This window comes from Doryrhamphus excisus, linkage group LG12, assembly GCF_037039965.1.
Source record: "Doryrhamphus excisus strain RoL-2023G ecotype Guam linkage group LG12, RoL_Dexc_Guam_v1.1, whole genome shotgun sequence".
NCBI classification, from domain to species: Eukaryota; Metazoa; Chordata; class Actinopteri; order Syngnathiformes; family Syngnathidae; genus Doryrhamphus; species Doryrhamphus excisus.
In genome coordinates this window covers 19,452,921-19,471,395 of record NC_136368.1, presented here as the reverse complement: position 1 = coordinate 19,471,395, position 18,475 = coordinate 19,452,921, and the positions used below count along the sequence as shown (strand labels likewise).

General features: G+C 41.7%; 1 protein-coding gene across 1 annotated transcript; it reads right to left on the bottom strand.

The window, feature by feature from the left end:
• Window positions 1–742: 742 nt before the first annotated feature.
• Window positions 743–16,857, bottom strand: LOC131136235 (matrix-remodeling-associated protein 5-like). The gene is made up of 12 exons (XM_058082869.2): window positions 16,552–16,857; window positions 15,076–15,274; window positions 14,782–14,911; window positions 12,960–13,201; window positions 12,326–12,477; window positions 8,433–11,665; window positions 7,649–7,790; window positions 6,890–7,025; window positions 5,698–6,780; window positions 5,394–5,601; window positions 3,700–3,921; window positions 743–3,625 (listed from the first exon to the last, which is right to left on the bottom strand). The coding sequence occupies exons 2-12, from the start codon at window positions 15,258–15,260 to the stop codon at window positions 1,826–1,828; spliced, it is 7,533 nt and encodes a 2,510-aa protein (XP_057938852.2). The 5' UTR covers window positions 15,261–15,274; window positions 16,552–16,857; the 3' UTR covers window positions 743–1,825.
• Window positions 16,858–18,475: the final 1,618 nt, after the last annotated feature.

Below are 18,475 nucleotides of genomic sequence, written 5' to 3'. Positions count from 1 at the left end.
TACATCAACAGTGACATTTCACTCATTTTGTCCCGTGAACTGAGTTCTGGTCAGTTTTTGGTGTTGACTAACAGAGTTCGAAACTGAAATGATCTGGGTAGGATTATAACAGATTTCTTTATTTTCTCCAGCTGCTGCGCCAGCCAACGCTTTTGATGGATTACCATGCCCAATTGCTATTGTATGTTTAACTGATTGTATTGTCTGTACTTCTTATGTGAGTGCGTGTAAACTCAATGATTTGTTGTTTGTTGTCGTTGTGTTTTGGCAGCGTTCATGGCGTCGGTGAGCCAAGATGAACGGGATTACGAAATCATAACGACTTAATTCAAAACATGTTAGGTCTTCACACAACTGGGCCTCTGCTTAACTGCGTGGTGGATGCTAGTGGTTTTAATTAGCACGGCCAACAAATGGGAAGTTAGCATAACTCAACTCAATAACATTTTGTTGCAATCTTGTACATGTCAGTCAAACATGAATTCTGTTATCGTGTTATCACGTAGAATTTGAAGCGGAGTACTTTGTTGGGGATATGAGAGCAGGCAAGGAGGAGTGTGTAGTTTTTCTGCTGGCGCTGCAGGCTCATGAGTTTTATTGCAGTTTCCAGTGAAAGGAATATGATGTCATCGTCATCATTATGTGTCCCCTGCAGGACAAAACCGCTTTATTGTTTAACAGCTGAGTTTACGTAAATTGAACAAGTCGTTTCTTTATAATAAACTCAACAAAATGGTTAAAACCATTTTCCAGTTTATTATTAAATTTGCATGTGTTAAAAAATATAGTAAGACTCCAATGTAGCCACTTTCTCACAAGGAAAACAGTCTTTACAGTCTTTACAAGAGCAATAATTTAACATGAAAAATTAAAATAGTTTGCTACCAGCTGCTATCTTTTTTGCACATACCTGGAATAAAAGAATTGTCATCTTTAATATTTAATAATTACAAAGATGCACTTGGTTTTGCAAATAAATTTTGTATCTCACACGGCGTTGTTAAATATGTGAAGGTGCAGGCAAAAATGATCTTCACAAAAATCCTAATCATAATAATCTATGTTTGTAATGTTGAAAAATAAATTCCGAATCTGCAACCAGTGAAGCATTATGTTTGAAATCAAATGTGGCAGTTTCTGAGTTAGAAAACTGTGCAAAAAAATGATCTTATCCTCCTATTGGCAGGATTCAGAATTGATTCCAGGCAGATTTTGATTCCTATGCATTAGCCAAGAAAGAGACAGTGTTTTAAAATCATAAATCATATCACCAAAGTACTTTGGTACGTGACAAAAATTAAAAAAAAACTTTTTTTAAACACGCTAAACTGTATTATGGAAAGCAGGAAGTGAACAAATGTGACAGTAAAAAAAAAAACAACCTTAAACTGTATTATGGAAAGCAGGAAGTGAACAAATGTAAAAGTAACAGATATGGAGGGGTAGGATTTAATAAGCTTTGCTTCTTCCTACTCCTTTCGGACATGTGGAACTGTGATGTGATGCATTCAATTGTAATCTGATGCATGTTCAAATGAAATAAAACCATTGCTATAGTAAATACCTGCAACTTCAGCACCATTTTGAAATGTGTGTCAGCCCTATCATAAAGACCAGGCACATTTGGTAAATACGTAGTAGATGTAAATGCATAAATACACAACCTTGAATAACCTGATGCAACAACAAAAAACACTATAAAAACACACACTATATATATTTTGTAGTCTTTTCTAAACATCAACAGTATCTTAACAGAGCTTTGCAGTTGCTTTGGGCATTGAGTTAATACTTCAGTTGTGCTGTGTCAGCATTCTTTGCCGCGTCATATAACATGCAGGTACGTCGTCTTGGTGTCCACTCCGATCACATTTTTGGCCGTGCACCTGTAAAATCCCGTGTCCCTACTTGAGGGATTCTGTATCACCAAAGAACCCCCGGGACTGAGATAACGGTTACCATAGATACGAGCTTGCCCCATCACCCTCAGCTGTGTCATGTCTGGTGTTTCCCAGGTAACCACGGCACGGGGTGTTGCTATGGTGAGGCAGGGCAGCTCCACGGCGACACCGGGACGCGTGTAGGTAACCGGCGAGGGACCCGTTGTGATGCGCGGCGGATAGGCAATGACTATGACGGGAACCGTGACAACCGAAACGGAGGAGGAATCACGGCTGGTGGATGTGCAGGTGTAGGTGCCTCGGTCAAACACGGACGTCTGCTGCAGAACCAGCGTCCCATCCTCTTGGACGAAGTACCGTCCAGAGTCGCCGCTCTCGCCCCTGGACACCATCTTGCCGTTAGGAAAAGTCCAAGAAAGGGAACCTTGGGTGTTTTTTGAGGTTTGAGAAACAGAGCAGACTAAACGAAGAGTTTCTCCATTAATTATGCTCATCAAGGAAGCAGTCTTGGTGCTCACATCTGGTCCTGAAACAGCCAAAGGTGCGGGAGGACCAACTGGATCAGGGGATGCAAGCGAAGATGCCCCACGTTCTGTAGGCTTTGAAGCAGTAATTCGTTGAGGCACCTCAGGCATTGCTGGTTTTGATGGCGAGGTTCTTGAGCGAGGAACCACAGATGAAACCGATCTGGATACTTCCTGTGGTTCAGTGACCGCCAACTCGTACTGAAGTCTGGTTTCTCCTTTGTCCGATCTAACTACGCAAACAAAGGTCCCACTGTCGCTCACACGAGCTCCCCGCAGTTCCAAGGAACCGTTTCTGTGCACCGTGAGCCGGCTTCCGTAGTACGGGGCCGGGAGGACGCCATTGCCGGGAAGATACCAAGTTAATGGCGGGGAACCGTGAGATGGACATGGAAAAAGAACAGTTTGGCCTTTCGTTATTAGCTGCTTCGCCGCGAGTTTATTTGAGCTAACTCCGCTGTTCCTGTTTTTATCGTTAATTCCCGAGTCGCTATTTGTCCTGCTTGTGCTGAGGGTTCTACTACCGCTACGGTTAGCAGTAGTGCCTACAAGCACTCCGTTTCTTGAAACGCTGCCGGGGTTTGCGTCGTTGTTAGACTTTGCATCTGCGACTTCGTTGCTGGTTCCAACGCTTCCTCCTCTGTTTCTTGTTGTTGTTGTTTCACCGATTAAAGTTACTGGTCCAGTTCTAGTCATAATTCCGATGTTATCCGCTTTTACGCCTATGTTTCCACCGCCGTTCACGCCGATGCTGATAACGCGGCTGAGCTGGGTTGTGATTCCACTTGTAGGACTTTTGAATCCATTTTCAGAATGACTCATTTGGGCTGGATTAAGAGCACCGGTTGCTACACTAAAGCCGTTGTTTCCATGACTAGGGACCTCCACCTCAAGACCCACCACCATCATTTTCTTCCCTGCTGAGTTGCTTGCTTGGCATGTATAGTTTCCTGTATCGGTGTTCTGGACCAAACGGATCTCCAGAGTTCCTCCTGAAGCCACCGTTATCCGATCGGAGTAAAAACCAGAACGAGATGGAATGGCACGGTGTGCTGGAGAGAACCAGGTCACAGTTGGCGGGGGATCACCCATGGCCTGGCAGCGAATGGTGGCGGTTGAACCCTGGCGTACTTTAATGACTTGGTAACTTCTGTCACCACTGAAGGCTGGTGGAGATCTTGTCATGACCTTGACGTTTACCTTCAAGGGAAAAATTTGAAGCAAGAAAATTTTTTAATAATTTTCAGTTTCTGTGTATTCCGACTTGTGTTTACCTTCATGATATCTTGACCTCCTTGATTCTCGGCATAACAGGTATACTCCCCTTCCTCTCCCATACCCACTGCCGGAAGCAGAAGCGTTCCGTTATCAAAGACGATTAACCTCCGCGTCCGCCCTGGTCTATCCGCCCCCTGCAACACACTGTTCACCATTGTTCCATCTGGTAGACTCCAACTCACAGCAGGGTTAGGTCGACCGGAGGCCAAACAGTCCACCTACAACAACCACATTCGTTGTTAGACATTTTTTTGAAAGGGTAATTCATTTGTAAAAACATATTTCCAACACTGGAAAACACATTGTATACAATTCAGTATACAGTAAAGTCTCGTTATATCGATATCGGTTATATCGATACTATTTTCATTTCCCGGCAAATTTATAGTCTTTTATATCATTAGTTCCGGTTAGTACGATACCTGGTTATTACGATAATCCGGTTACTACGATGCCCTTTTCATCTCCCGCCAGCCAATTTGGTCTGCTTATATCGATACAAAAGCAGCTTAAAGCTGAATCAATCTTTGCTTAAGGATTTCAATACCACCATTAGCGAAATCTGTAAACGGCGTATTGTTTGATTTTCGACTAACACTGTTTCGGCTTTTCCACCGACGGACGGTAATTAGAGGATTACAGGTAATTAATATGAGGTAAGTATTAAACAATCTTTTGAAGTAAAGGAGTAAATATTTGTATAATTTAGAGGGAAGATTCAGTGAATAGACTTAGTGTTTTCATGACGAGGATGACGAGGACGATGAGGATGAAGAACCAACTGACATAGCATACACACCTATTCCAACGAAGACACAAGCGTACAAATACATGTATTTAATTGTGTTGTATTCAGTTATCTTTTTATCGCCTGCAATAATCACTGTTTTTCATATGTACATGCTAGCGTTCGTGGTTTCTCTCGTGTGTATAGAACAATGTCGAGTGCATTATTGCCCACTTTTAATGCAGTTCGGCGCAGGATCGGATATATCGATTGTCCGGTTACATCGATATTTTTTCCGACTCCCGAGAATATCGATATAACGAGACTTTACTGTACATACAGTACATGTAAACAGCATAAACAATGGAGGAGTGAGAAACGACCGCGGTAAGCTGGTGTCCTCCCTTACACACCCACTCATGTTTCTCATTAAGCTTTGACATTAGCATTAACAGCTTTTAAATATTCATTGTCATCCATGAAGGCTGCTGACTGATGAATCAGTTCAGCAAACTGCGCCCAGTTGGAAACTCTTTCTTAGTGGAAAAAGACCTAGACATTATTACCTTTTTGAGGGAATTGAAATTTAACAGAGCAGACACCAAAATAGCCTTTCTAAATCCCATCTCGTCCAACTCCCCCCCGCCCCGCCCCAGTGCTGACATTCGGCCATGATATCTGAAGCATCTTACATCTGATATATCTGAAATTGAATAGAGTTCTTGTTCCCTAATCCCTGAAAAGTTAGAAGATTGGTTTAAGACACATACTGATTAAATCATCGACCTCAACCACCTCGGAAATCTCACGTCAGATAGTCTTTTAAAATCCACAGGTAGATTTCGTGTTTTGACATTGATGAATAATCCCTCAAAGTTTCAGAATAGTCATTTGAGTTTAGATTTCTGAAAAAGAAATCTCTAGTTTAATTCTCGTCTAGCCCGGTAGGATCAAAAAGGTTACCTTCAGCGCCTTCCCGAACGAGACCATCTGATTGAAAGGCAGCTTGTGCTCAATTTTCGCGGGCTTGACGACCACAGAAACACGCAAGAGACGATAGTCATCTGCAACCTTGTTTCGTGCAATGCAAAGATAGTCTCCGACGTCCCGTTCTGTCGCTGACTGGACCGACAGCGTGCCGTTCGGGTGCACCTTCAGACGTCTGTCGAAACTTCAGTCGAGACATATAAAAACAGACAAAAGATACACTGTGAGACAGATAATAATTACATTACTAAAACATTAAATCATTTCATACACGGAATACCTAAAATGCATGTCGATCAATTTCCTGCTGGGTGTCCTCCAAATAATAATAGGGGACGGGTTCCCCGTTACAGAGCAGTGAAGCTGCAGTTTCTCCCCGTAGGACACGGTCGTGGTGGAAGGTGAGCTGGACACAATCCGGGCTTTACTGAATGGAGAGACGGGCATGGAGTGTAACACGACTGAAGCGTTGACTTTTTCAGACGTGTTTCCAACCCCAAAGGACACTGTGGTGTTACGGGTCGCTACTGAGGCTTTTGTTAAATTAGTCAGCTGTGAGGGGGAGGTGATGACTGTTCGATTGATTTTTGAGGCTGAGTCTGCAGAAGTGAGCTGGTGAGGGTCAGGTGAGGATTTTGAGGCCGTTCCTGGCCCTTTCTTGGATCCGTGAGAAGGTGACTGATGGGTCAGGTGAGGCTTTGAATGGTAGCCGTGAAGGGACGAAGAACTGTTTTTCAGTAGAGAGGATGCATCGCTTGTCTCGGTTTCCTCTTTAATTTCTACTCTTACGGTCCTCATTTCAGTTCCAACTGCATTCATGGATGTGCATTCATAAATCCCAGCATCCTTAGGCCCCACTTTTCGAATATGCAGGGTCCCGTTTGGCAAGACAAAAAGGTTGCCGTGGAGAAACTGTGTTGGCCGAACTTGAGCCCCACTTGGGATACGCCATCTTAAAGTCGGTGGCGGTGCCCCTCTTGCGGTGCAGTGCACATAAAGAGGTCTCCCTGGAGCCAAGAGGAGGTGTTCCTCTCTGGGTTGCAGCGACGAGACGTGCAAGCGAACGGAAGCGCTGGCGGCACCAGCTGAGTTGGAGGCCACGCAACGATATATGCCGCGGTCACTTGGTGAGATTAATGAAATATGAAGGGTTCCGTTTGGGTCCATGCTGATTCGATTGCTTGAGTTGGCAGTGGAGGTCAGGACAGAGCGATCCGGAAGAACCCAAGAGAGGAGAGGAGTTGGGACACCGCTAGCTCGGCATTCCAGGTGGACTTCTCCACCTTGATGGATGGTGGATTCTTTATAGCTGGCTAGCTGCATTCGAGGGGGACGTGTCCATACTTCCAGGGTGGTTAACAGCCTTGTCGTGTAAAAAAAAAAAAAAAGCAAAAACATCCTCATAGTGCAAATGCTTATTGTCATCATAAAATGTGTAGAATTTGCATTCGGAACTGATAAAGTATTCTCACCGGTCGCGACCAAGGAAGCTGTAAGCGCTGCAGATGTACGTGCCCCTGTCTTGTAGCTGAACGTTTCGGATGACAAGGCTGCCGTTTGGTAGCACCTCAAAGCGCTGAGACCTGGAATGGACTGACATGACCGCTCCTGAGACACACAAACCAACAAACAGTAAGTAAATCAATAAGGGCAACAAATGCATAAACAAATAAGCGTGCACAGATTCAGGACCATAAGTTACAAGTTAATTATGTGGTAATGAACATTTTCCAGATATGCAGCGCTCTGCAAAAGTCTTGGGTCATCATTAGTTCTTAACAACGTGTTTGTGTCATCGTCTTGACTGTCTCTGTTTGACTATTTGTTGTTTTACAGCTGACAAAGGAAATGATTGAGATGGAATTAACTGCGAAATATTCATTAATGTCGTTCCGGTATAGTATATCCTCCATGTACAGTATGTATAGCGTATGTGCTGTGTATTCCTTGAATACGAGCCATTATTTATTTATTCCATGTTTAACTGTATACATACAAATGGAATTCAAATTGGTTTCCAGAGATGGAAAACCTATGGTTGGCCTGCATGTTCCAAGTAGGTCCATACAGTATTGTTGAGTTTTTAATTCAGTACACAAATCAATCATGTTTGACATACGTACATCTAAATGTAAGATAAGACTCATTTCCATGTAAATGCAATGCGTGTCGTACTCGATGTGCATATACTTATGTATGAATCAAATATGTATATTTCTCCTATTTCCTACCTGTGGCAACCTTGGTCCATGTGATGGAGGGTTTTGGTTCTCCTTGAGCTTCACAAGTCAGTCTTGCAATGCCTTCTGCTGGGAATGACACAGTTCTGATGTGTGGGTCAGCAATCTTTGGCCTGGATCGTAAAACCGGTGCCTGGGAACAATATTTTTGCAATCGCATAAAATATTAAAATGCACTAGCATGATACAAAAGGGTGTGATAGCAACACTAATGTTTAAAAATCATTTGATTCCAGAAAGTTCATCTGTGATGGGTTCATCACTTTGGATTGCACAGCTTTGTAAATGAATTAAAGTCTTATTGCAATAAATCCCGTGGGATTAGACTCTGATGATGCATAATGTTGTTGTAATGGCGCATGTGTTTTTCATCTCTGCTTATTGACAGCGTGCTGAAAAATCCCAGAAATTGAAGAACTGCCGTAAACATCCCTTAGGTTTAATAGCAGCAGGTCATGTGATCACAGATTAGACTATTTTCAGATTTATCATGCATTTTCTGCTAAGCTTTTTTCCCCCCTTGGCTTGCACATTTGGGTTGAGTGTGTTTGCCTATAACTGTTTTCTGGCCCAATGCCAAATCTACATTTTAAGTATGCCCTTAAAGAAATGTCAAAACTTTCTAAATGACTGAAAAGACCACAGAGATTTGTAAATAATTGAGTTTGTTCAAATTAAAGCAAAGTGTTTTTATCTTTGTTACTGTCGTATGTGTGGGCTTTACGACACATTTGGCTTAAATCGTTTTTTAAAAAAAAAATCCATTAAGACTCACCCGTGGGGAGGCAGGAAGAGGGGATGGAGACCACTGTGGCCTGCTGCTGTGTGAATCTGGAATGAAATTAGCTCCGGGGTTTCTCCAGTCAGTTGGGGGTCGACTCTGGTTCGAAGCGCCAGACGCAGGCCTCCCTTTGGGATTGACCTGGCCGATGTTTGGCCTCTCTCTGGATGACGTGGAAGTGCTTGAAGTTATTGTTGTGGTGGAAGCAGAGTTGTAGTTACTACTGGTTGGAGTTAATTTCATTTTGGCAGAGGTGGCACCAAACGTGGAAGTTTCCGTTTTTGAAGGAGTGGTAACTAAATTCATTCGGGAACCAGCTTGGAATGGATCTGCTGCATCTGTACCACTGAAAGTTGTACTCGGGGGGAGGGTAGTGGAAGAATATATTACAATTGTGGGAGCAGTAGATGTAAGCGTTGAAGACGTGGCATGTTTGGCAGTGCTGTATACAGATGTAGTTATGGGAGACATTGTCGATGGACTAAAACGTTCCAATGTACTCGGTGTTGAAAGTGTGTCATCTAGAGCTGCAACACCAATACCGCTGGTAACATAGTTATTTGTGGGACTGACTGAAGGAGTTGCCAAGGAAACAGTGGAGGATAGTGTGGTGAGGATAGGAGACACATTCCGTCCAACATCAACTTTAGTTTCCAGGCCTTCACCTCCTTTGCCCGAGGATCCATCATCATTAACGCTTGAGGTTTTTTGAGTTTTTGTGTGTGCATCATAAGAGCCATCAGTCACTGGTGACTGGGATTTAAAGACTGCAGTCATGTCTGTGTGTGTCTCCGTGTCAATGTGGGTCAATGAAGTCCGGGTGGAAGGAGTCTGTGAACTGGTGATATCAAGAGTGGTAGATATAGAAGGAATCGCCGGATTCACAATGGTAACTTTTGGAGAAGAAAAAGTAGTTTGAGTATTAGCAGTCTCTTTCTCCACAGTCGGTAGAGACGTGGTGAATTTCGACACTAGAGTGACAGTAGTCCCATGTTTTGGAGAATCAGGCAGAGGTTGCGGTGGTGTCATAGGTCGCCCCCTTGGCCTGCCGATGACTCGCCTCCGCTGTCCGATCCTCCTGCGAGAGTTCCACGGGCTTTGAGGCCGTGTTTTTGGAACTAAATTAGGCATGAATCCCCTCTGTGGTTTTGAAGGTCTGACTGTCGAGGAGGTGGGGTTAACTTCCTGTTCCTCTCCTCCAGCTGGATCTGGGTCAATTTCATTAGTTCCAAAGGTTGGTGTTAAGGTGACTGGATTTGTCCGTGTTGTTTTGGGGAGCTGTGTTACAGCCTCGTTCTCGTGTGTTTGTGTTTTCAAGGACCCACGGTCTGTAAGTCTCTCAGTGTCTGTTTTTGTCCTAGTTTCCACTCGTGTTACGTCGTTTATTGTCTGAGTGGGATAAGTAGGATGTAGACTTTCCTCTCGCACAATAGCATCATCGACTGACGACCCTTCAATTTCTGATCCGTCTTCTCCCTCGATGTTTGTGTCATCACCATCTTCCTTTCTTTCTGTGTTTTCTTCTCCTCGCGATGGTTTTGCGATGGGCCTCTCTGTTGTGATATCTTCACTGTTGTTAGCGGGCGTAGTCTTCTGACGTATCTTTGCCAGTAGGTCGGCCCATTTTTGAGGGTCTATTTTTTGTTTGTTTGTGGTGATTCTCGGCCTGTTCTCGTAGCGGTTTCTTCTCTGCTCAGGTGATATCGGCCTCCCTCCTCTCCTCAAGAAACCTTCTCTCAAAGACCCTCGTCTTGGGGATTTACCGACTTGAAATCGTCTGTTTGAATTGGGTCTTGGGTGATTCCTATTACCGACAAAAGTGTTCTCTTTTTCCTCCTCAACTTCATCCCCTGATCCTTCCTCTATCGGATGTAATAGCGGCGCTCGTATCTTTGTTGATCGTCCAGAGGCTGATTGTGGCCCCACTGGGACATCTCCAAGAGACAGAGACTTCCGTGGGTTTATTTCTAGGTTCGTGGACAAGGAGGCGCTACCGTACTGGTTGACAGCAACACAACGGTATTGACCAGCATCTCTCCGAGAGGGGTTGTAAAGAAATAGACTCCCATTTGATTGCATCATAAGTCCACCTGATACTGCTAGTCCCTTCCGAACTATATTTCCATTTGGTAACACCCAACTTGTGTGTGGTTCTGGTGAACCGGATACCCTGCAAGATAGACTTACAGGCTGTCCAGCTTCTCCTGTGACAGGAGGTCCAACTTGCTCACCTGTCGGTGGTGCAGAGGACTCCTCAACTATCAGGCGGATAGGGAGAACATCTGAATCAGTTCCAGCCTGGGCTAAACAGTAGTAAAGCCCTGTATTTGAGACTTCCACCTTCCGCAGCAGGAGCCCGGTGTCAGAGGCCTGAATCCTACCATCATGGCTACCGGAAGGCGAAGTAAGTTTTGATCCGTCAGGGAGAAGCCAATGTACTTGGGGATTACCAGAACTTAGAAGAGGGCAGGGGAGCTCCAGCGTGGAACCTGCCATAGCTGCTAGCGCTGTGGCGGTGCGGTTAGTTGAAATGAGTACCCATGGGTGAGAAGCAGTGTCAGATGACGCTGGATCTGTTGTGGGGTCAGGACGAGCAGAAACCCTTGTGGAGTATATCAGGCTGACCGCGTGCCGGCTAGACTGTGCTCTGTTGAGCTGAATTCCGATTGCCTCCTGCATTAACCAGTGTGGTCCTGTTTGGACGGTGGCTTTGACTCCAGTATTATAGTAACCCTCCGACTCGGTTGTTTGCCTATAGCGGTAAGCCAAATCTGGAGGTTTATTCGACATGATTTCCCTCTCAAGCTGCACTGCAGACTCACTATAGTAAGCCAGGATCCTCCAAAGACTCTCATGGCTCGCTCTTTCCATGGGGCATTCCAGAGTGACAGACAATGCCATGGCGACAGGAGAAGAAGAGGAAAGGGAGAGATCCGGGGCAGGAAACTCATTCTGGGAGTCCGCCGAGTGTGTGATGCTGCAGCGTAGTTGGACACTGTTCCCCTCTTGGTCCGACAGCCCAAGGGAAGCATTGCCTAAAGGCTTTCTGAAGGATTCACCAGGTTGGATTTCAGTGACTTCCATCTCAGGATGTGTTTCTTCTCCTCGCAGGAAAATCACAGGGGATTTGCAGGTCAGATCTTTCTGTTCTAGCAGGTTTTGACCTTGAAGTGCACTTGGTGATTCGCATATTGGACATTGAGGACCTCCGGCACATTTCAATAATTCTAGTTGAAAAGACAGACAAAAACAGATGAGAGGAAGTGATCCCTTATACATTATATGATAATGTGCACGTTTCATCTGTCTGTGCGTGTCACTTATGCCAGATTTTGCATGCACGCTCTTCTGTACTATTAATTACACTTCATATCACTTACTAATTCGATATGGTTACTTAATCTGCTCATAAATCGTAAATATGCAAAACCTAATTATTCCACAGCAAGCATTAGCCTTTGTTTCAACAGCCTGCACACAATGCTGCCAATATATTAGTCATGGGAGGTTAAGTCTAGCATGTCAAGGAGAAACATTTCAAATTCCTGTCTTCTATTGCATCCTCATGAAAGCCTGAAATAAACCAGAGATTGAGAATACGAGGAAAAAGGGGGGACTTGATTTCAATCAGATGAAAGAGATGTCAAAAGTGTATAAAAATGTCATTTGATGTATTTGAATGTGAATACATACAAGTTATAAAACATATTACAGGCTTGTCAATCAGTCGGAAAGTGACTATCTTCATTCCTGATGCTAATCCTTTCCATTTCTCTTTCTCCTCACCTTTATTTTCATTTTACTCACATAAAAAGTGGCCATTATCAAGGGACAACACGCAAGAGACTAAATTAAAGGCAAACTCAAAATCTTCAGTAAGAGCAAACCTTGGTGAGCAAAATGCCAGGTGGAGAACCAACTCATCCTGCAGTCGCAGCTCCAGGGATTGGCCTGCAGCGCTACTGTTTCCAGCATGGGGGCGGTCTGAAAGGTGGTCCTGGGGAGGGTGCGTAGACTGTTGTTGGACAGATCTAAGTGCCTACACAGGGGAACATGTTTTAAGATTTACGGTGTGTCAGCAAAGAAGATGAAAGACAGTAAATACCGCAGTTAGCCGCAGTAAAGACCCGACTAGAAAAATACTTCTGATGTCACCACACAATGGCAATTCCTCACAATGCCTCTACATTTACGGAAAACTGTTTTCCATTCAAATTTGACGTATAGATAAAGCATCTGTTTTCTGCTCTTGGTTACATGTAAAAAAAAAAAATCAAAGCTGCCAGAAATAAATTGTCTCTTGACAAACAAAGCTATTGTAAATGTTTTTTGTTTACGTTTGACTGGAATGCTTTGAGGTGGAACCTCAATGTTCCCAACTTTCCAGCGGTCTTGAATGCAGCATATTGTAAATCACAGACGATCTAAGAACATGTAGGACCGCAAAGTGGCAAGAAAAACTACAAATACGACTTATTGTGTTTTCATGCAAATATCAGCTAATTGTGGCTTACGACCAACCTGAGTGTAGAAAAGTAGAAAGTGTTGAGGATGGAAACTGTGCACAGAGCTTGGGGATGAAGCTGATGCAGCCTGTTCCCTTGCAGACGGAGCAAACGGAGGTTTGGCAGCTGGAGAAAAGCCCGAGGGTGGATGTACTGGATGTGGTTGTGATCCAAGTACAGACGCAGTAGCGAGGTCAGGCCAAAAAAGGTCTGGGATGAAGGGATCTCTGTCAGCTTGTTGTAGCTCAGTTTTAGTATCTGCGGAGGAGCAGATGGTTATATTAAATGACAGGAGAACAAGTTTGCATTTTAAACTGAGGACTCGTACTCTTCCGGTGTCCATTGTCAGGTCCTGGGAATAGCTGACAATAAAGCAAGAGCGTCCACGATGATGAAAAACATATTGTGGATTTTCTGTGAAGATAAATCATCTCCCTGGGGGCGGGGGGGTACATCTTTTCCAGCTGCTGACAATTTTAGCACGTGGAGATGTCAGCATACAGAAAAATGTATTCTATTGTCACACTGCGGCTAATATATCCTCATTTTCCTGGGAAATGAAAGGCGCCAATGACTTGGGTAAAATCTCTTGCCTTCAGGTTTCTTTTAACATGCCCACTGTGAGTTTAATGGACTGCTGTCTTATGCAATAGCTGCATTTCATCCCTGCAGGCATCCAACTCAAGACATCATTCACATAACCCAAAAGATTTTCAAATCTGAATAAACAATGTGCCTTTGTCTGAGGCAACTGTTAGAATTGCTGTTTTAGCAAAGTTATAATTACCAGATGTGACTATAATAACATAAAGAGTGTCATTTTTATATATTTTTTTTACTTAGCAGTTTACTTCCTGGTTGATGGAGGACAATAAATAGGGCTGAATAATATTAACCTTAAAAAGTTTTGCTTCACATTTATGCACATTTTCTGATTAGCATACATCTTGTACATGGTTATGGTTTTATTTCATTTGAACATGCATCAAATTACAATTGAATGCATCACATAATCAGTTCACAGTTCTGCATGTCCAAAAGGAGTAGGAAGAAGCAAAGCTTATTAAATCCTACCCCTCCATCTGGTACTTTTACAATCAGTAACTGTTACATTTGTTCACTTCCTGCTTTCCTAATATAGTTTAAGTTTTTTTTATTTTATTTTTGTCACGTACTGAAGTACGAGGTGATATAACCATACAATGACATAATGGTTACCATAGTAACTGTCAATATAGTGATATGTATAGCACATCATGACTGGTTCAAGACTCTTCATCCTTGTATTTAGCAAACATCAACTGCTTGTATTGTTTCTTGAATTGGTTCATCGTTGTGCATTGTTTGAGGGTCTTACTCAATCCATTCCATAGTTTGATTCCACATACTGAAATGCTATGGCTTTTTAACGTAGTCCTAGCATAGAAGTGTTTCAAATGTACTTCTTCCCTGAGATCATATTTCAATTCTCTTGTAGAGAAGTATTGGATTACATTTTTAGGTAATTGGTTATTTTTAGCCATGGAAATAGGAACCAGTCCATCACCCGTCTATTTATACTTAGCATTTTCTGCTGGGTTTTTGGTATAATTTAATTTCTACAATGTACAGTGGGCCAATAAAAAACAAGTTGCAGGCCTCAAATGGCCCCCAGGCCGCACTTTCGGCACCCGACCTACACAGTAAGGGGTTAAATGTACTATATGACAAAATACATATTTTCCTGATACACGGAATCGCAATTGCCTTCAACAATACGCAGCCCAGGGTCATATAGCAGCGATATATTCAAAAGTGAAGGGTCCTTATGTTCAGCCTCACATGGAGTCCCAGTTTACCTGCAGTGATTTCAGGTCTTTGAACAGTGCATCCGGCAGGCTGTAGATGACGTTGCTGTGCAGCATCAAAAGCTCCAACCTCTCCAGCCGGGCGAGCGAACCGTCATGGATCCTGCTGATGCTATTGAATCTGCAGGTGCACCCCCACACACACACCCCACCCAAAAAAACACAGATCATCATCAACTTAACAAACATTCCTTACTTCCACTCTGTTGTGGTTTGACACCTCCTCTCTGTGTTAGCGCAGTAAACAAAATACACCATCTGACAAACTTTGTGTGCAGCCGTTACCCCAAGTTGATGCGCCGTGTGTGTACGGGCAATCCGGGAGGGACGGTGAGCAGAGAACGGAAAGTACAGTGGACTTCGCTGGCCTGGTAGCAGTTACAGCTCCTGGGACAAGCCTGGGCCCCGGGAGCCAGGAGGGCCAAGAGTGCAGCAGCCAGGACACACACATGACCGGGATACATCTTCATCTTTAAGGTTAGCGCTGATGGGACGATAAAGACTTCATTGAAGGGGTGATTGTTTTGACGTGATAAAGGTTGAGACACTTTTAATTTGCATGGCGCTTTGCAACACATGGCTTCCTCATGTTTGGGCACAGCCTACTGTTATTGCACCTGTCCTAAACCAAATGCAACTTCAGGCCTGCTGGACTAATTTGCTGTGAGAAAGTACAGCACATGTGATGCATAACGTTAAGCACAAATAATTGACATCCAATCCTGTATCAAATAAGATATCCATTTTTGATTGACACTTTGATGTGTTTTATGCAAGAGTGTGGAAAGGCAGGCGACATTCTAAAAGTGGTTTATAGTCTAGTCAAAATATTAACACCGCTAGTAACCACTCTCTGACTTTCAGGTCAATTATTATCATTATCTTTTGTATTGATATAGTTTAGTTTCATATAAACCATTCATTCCACTATGCTAGTTTCTCGTGGTTTGCTAGCTGGATAAAATTATTATCATTATCTTTTGTATTAATATAATTTAGTCTCATATAAACAATTCATTCCACTATGCTAGTTTCTCGTGGTTTAATAGCTGGATAAAATTATTATCATTATATTTTGTATTGAAATAGTTTAGTCTCATATAAACAATTCATTCCACTATGCTAGTTTCTCGTGGTTTAATAGCTGGATAAAATTATTATCATTATATTTTGTATTGATATAGTTTAGTCTCATATAAATCATTCGTTCCACTATGCTAGTTTCTCGTGGTTTGCTAGCTGAATAAAATTATTATCGTTATATTTTGTATTAATATAGTTTAGTTTCATATAAACCATTCATTCCACTATGCTAGTTTCTCGTGGTTTGCTAGCTGAATAAAATTATTATCGTTATATTTTGTATTAATATAGTTTAGTTTCATATAAACCATTCATTCCACTATGCTAGTTTCTCGTGGTTTGCTAGCTGGATAAAATTATTATCATTATATTTTGTATTGAAATAGTTTAGTTTCATATAAACCATTCATTCCACTATGCTAGTTTCTCGTGGTTTAATAGCTGGATAAAATTATTATCATTATATTTTGTATTGATATAGTTTAGTCTCATATAAATCATTCATTCCACTATGCTAGTTTCTCGTGGTTTGCTAGCTGGATAAAATTATTATCGTTATATTTTGTATTAATATAGTTTTGTTTCATATAAACCATTCATTCCACTATGCTAGTTTCTCATGGTTTGCTAGCTGGATAAACTATTGCAATGTGTAAGAGAAAATAGTTAAAAGCTCACCTTAAAATGTTTCAGTCCGATGGTGTGACTTATCCATTTTTCCCATCAAATACGTATTTGTAGTCCCAGAAACTTGCGTGGATTTTTTTTTTAAAACGTGTTACCTACTTGAGCCACCCATTTGCTCCGTCTTTGGCGAATTAAAAAAGTCCTCCCAAAGTTGTCACGGTGGTAAAGAAACAACTAAAACACACAAAAAGTCTTAAAATGATCCAATCCACAGCCGGCTTTAGTAGCATCCCATCGGTTTCCCTGTGCGTGGGGGTGTGTTTGTGAGTCCCGGGATAAACTGGAAACTCCTCCGCTAATGTGTGCGCGTGTGTGAGCGCGTGTGTGTGTTGAGGGGGAAAAAAAGGAGCGTGGACTCAAGTCAACTTGCAGAGGGGCTCTCACCCTCAAAGGAGGGGCTTGACTTTACTCTTCAATGGGGGGGTTCCTCTCTGGGTGTTGTAATGGGAACGTGAACACATCACGTGATGCTGTGTTCCTCCATGTTGGACGCCTTCTTTAGCATTGATTTGGTGTTTATAAAGAAAACCAAAAAGACAAAACTAATGCATTATAGCCGTATGATACCACAAATTAGTCATTGGCAGTATTAAATAAAATATTTTCAGAAAAAAAGTTAAATAAGCAAAATGATCAAATAACATTCACTATTATTTCTACAAAAATATATTCACATTTTTTTTAATTAATAGATAACATGTTTGTTATTATTTTTTCCTGAATGTAAACAGAAAATATCACTGACTAAATATCATTTCCTTACAGGAAAACATGCAAATAATGAAAACAATTGAGGTGGCTCATGATGAATTAATTTTGATTTCTGATCAAGTTTTGTTTTTATTTAGATATTATTTCAATTTTCAATAAATATGGATAAATATAATATGAATAACGTTACTTAATTTTAATCATTAAATATATGTATTTTAAAAGAAAATTATTAATACGGAAAATGTTTCATGGCTTTAATAATTATTTCTTATTAATACCATAATGTTTTGTTAATTAAAATTATGCATGTGTGCTTTAATTAATTAATTAATTAATTAAATTAATTAATAAATAAATTAATTTAATTTATTTTATATCATTGTTTTTTTATTGTAGCACTGTTTTATTCATTTTGATTCAGGAAAAAAAATAATTCTTGAATTCATTTTGATTCAGGAAAAAATAATTCCTGAATCAAAATGAAACATTTTGCGTATTAATAATTTTCTTTTAAAATACATATATTTAACGATTAAAATTAAGCAATGTTATCCACATTATATTAATCCATATTTATTTAAAAAATTTAATTATTATCTAAATAAAAACAAAACATGATCAGAATCCAAAATTAATTCATCATGAGCCACCTTAATTATTTTCATTATTTGCATGTTTTCCTGTAAGGATATGATACAGAGTGATATTTAGTCAGTGATATTTTCTGTTTACATTCAACCCGCTTTTGAGTCTATTTTGCCTTGATCATTTAATGTCAGGGTTTGCGTTTGAATCCCTGCAGGAACGAACCCAAGTTTCCTTAAAATAGCCTCCACCATTCTGAAATGCAGAACACTTAGAGAATAAAACCAGCACTGACTTTGATTTCATATATCGGTTCGGCGAATGAATCGCCACTGGAATGTGCCTCCAGAAGTGGAATTTAAAGTTTAAACGTGTATGAGTGAGGTCACGTGACCCCTGATTGTGAGCGACCAAATAACCATCCAACCTCCTTGTGAGACACGACTGGGGAGAATAAAAATAGACTGATGTCCCTCAGCTGTTGTCTCCTGTATGAGCACAGTCGGGTGCCCCCCTCTCCCCTCCCCCCTTTACATGGTCCACTCACTTTTCCAGTAGACCCTTTTTACATGCAAGAGGACTTTTTAGTCACGGCTGGTCAGATATTATAGCAAAG

What these genes read in the sequence shown, in the direction of transcription:
- LOC131136235 (XM_058082869.2), bottom strand. Translation starts at nt 15,260, where the DNA reads ATGAAGATGTATCCCGGTCATGTGTGTGTCCTGGCTGCTGCACTCTTG. An exon ending in AAGACCTGAAATCACTGCAG is followed by an intron (nt 13,202 to 14,781) that starts GTAAACTGGGAC and finishes GCTCCTCCGCAG; the next exon opens with ATACTAAAACTGAGCTACAA. An exon ending in AGCTTCCTTGGTCGCGACCG is followed by an intron (nt 6,781 to 6,889) that starts GTGAGAATACTT and finishes TTACACGACAAG; the next exon opens with GCTGTTAACCACCCTGGAAG.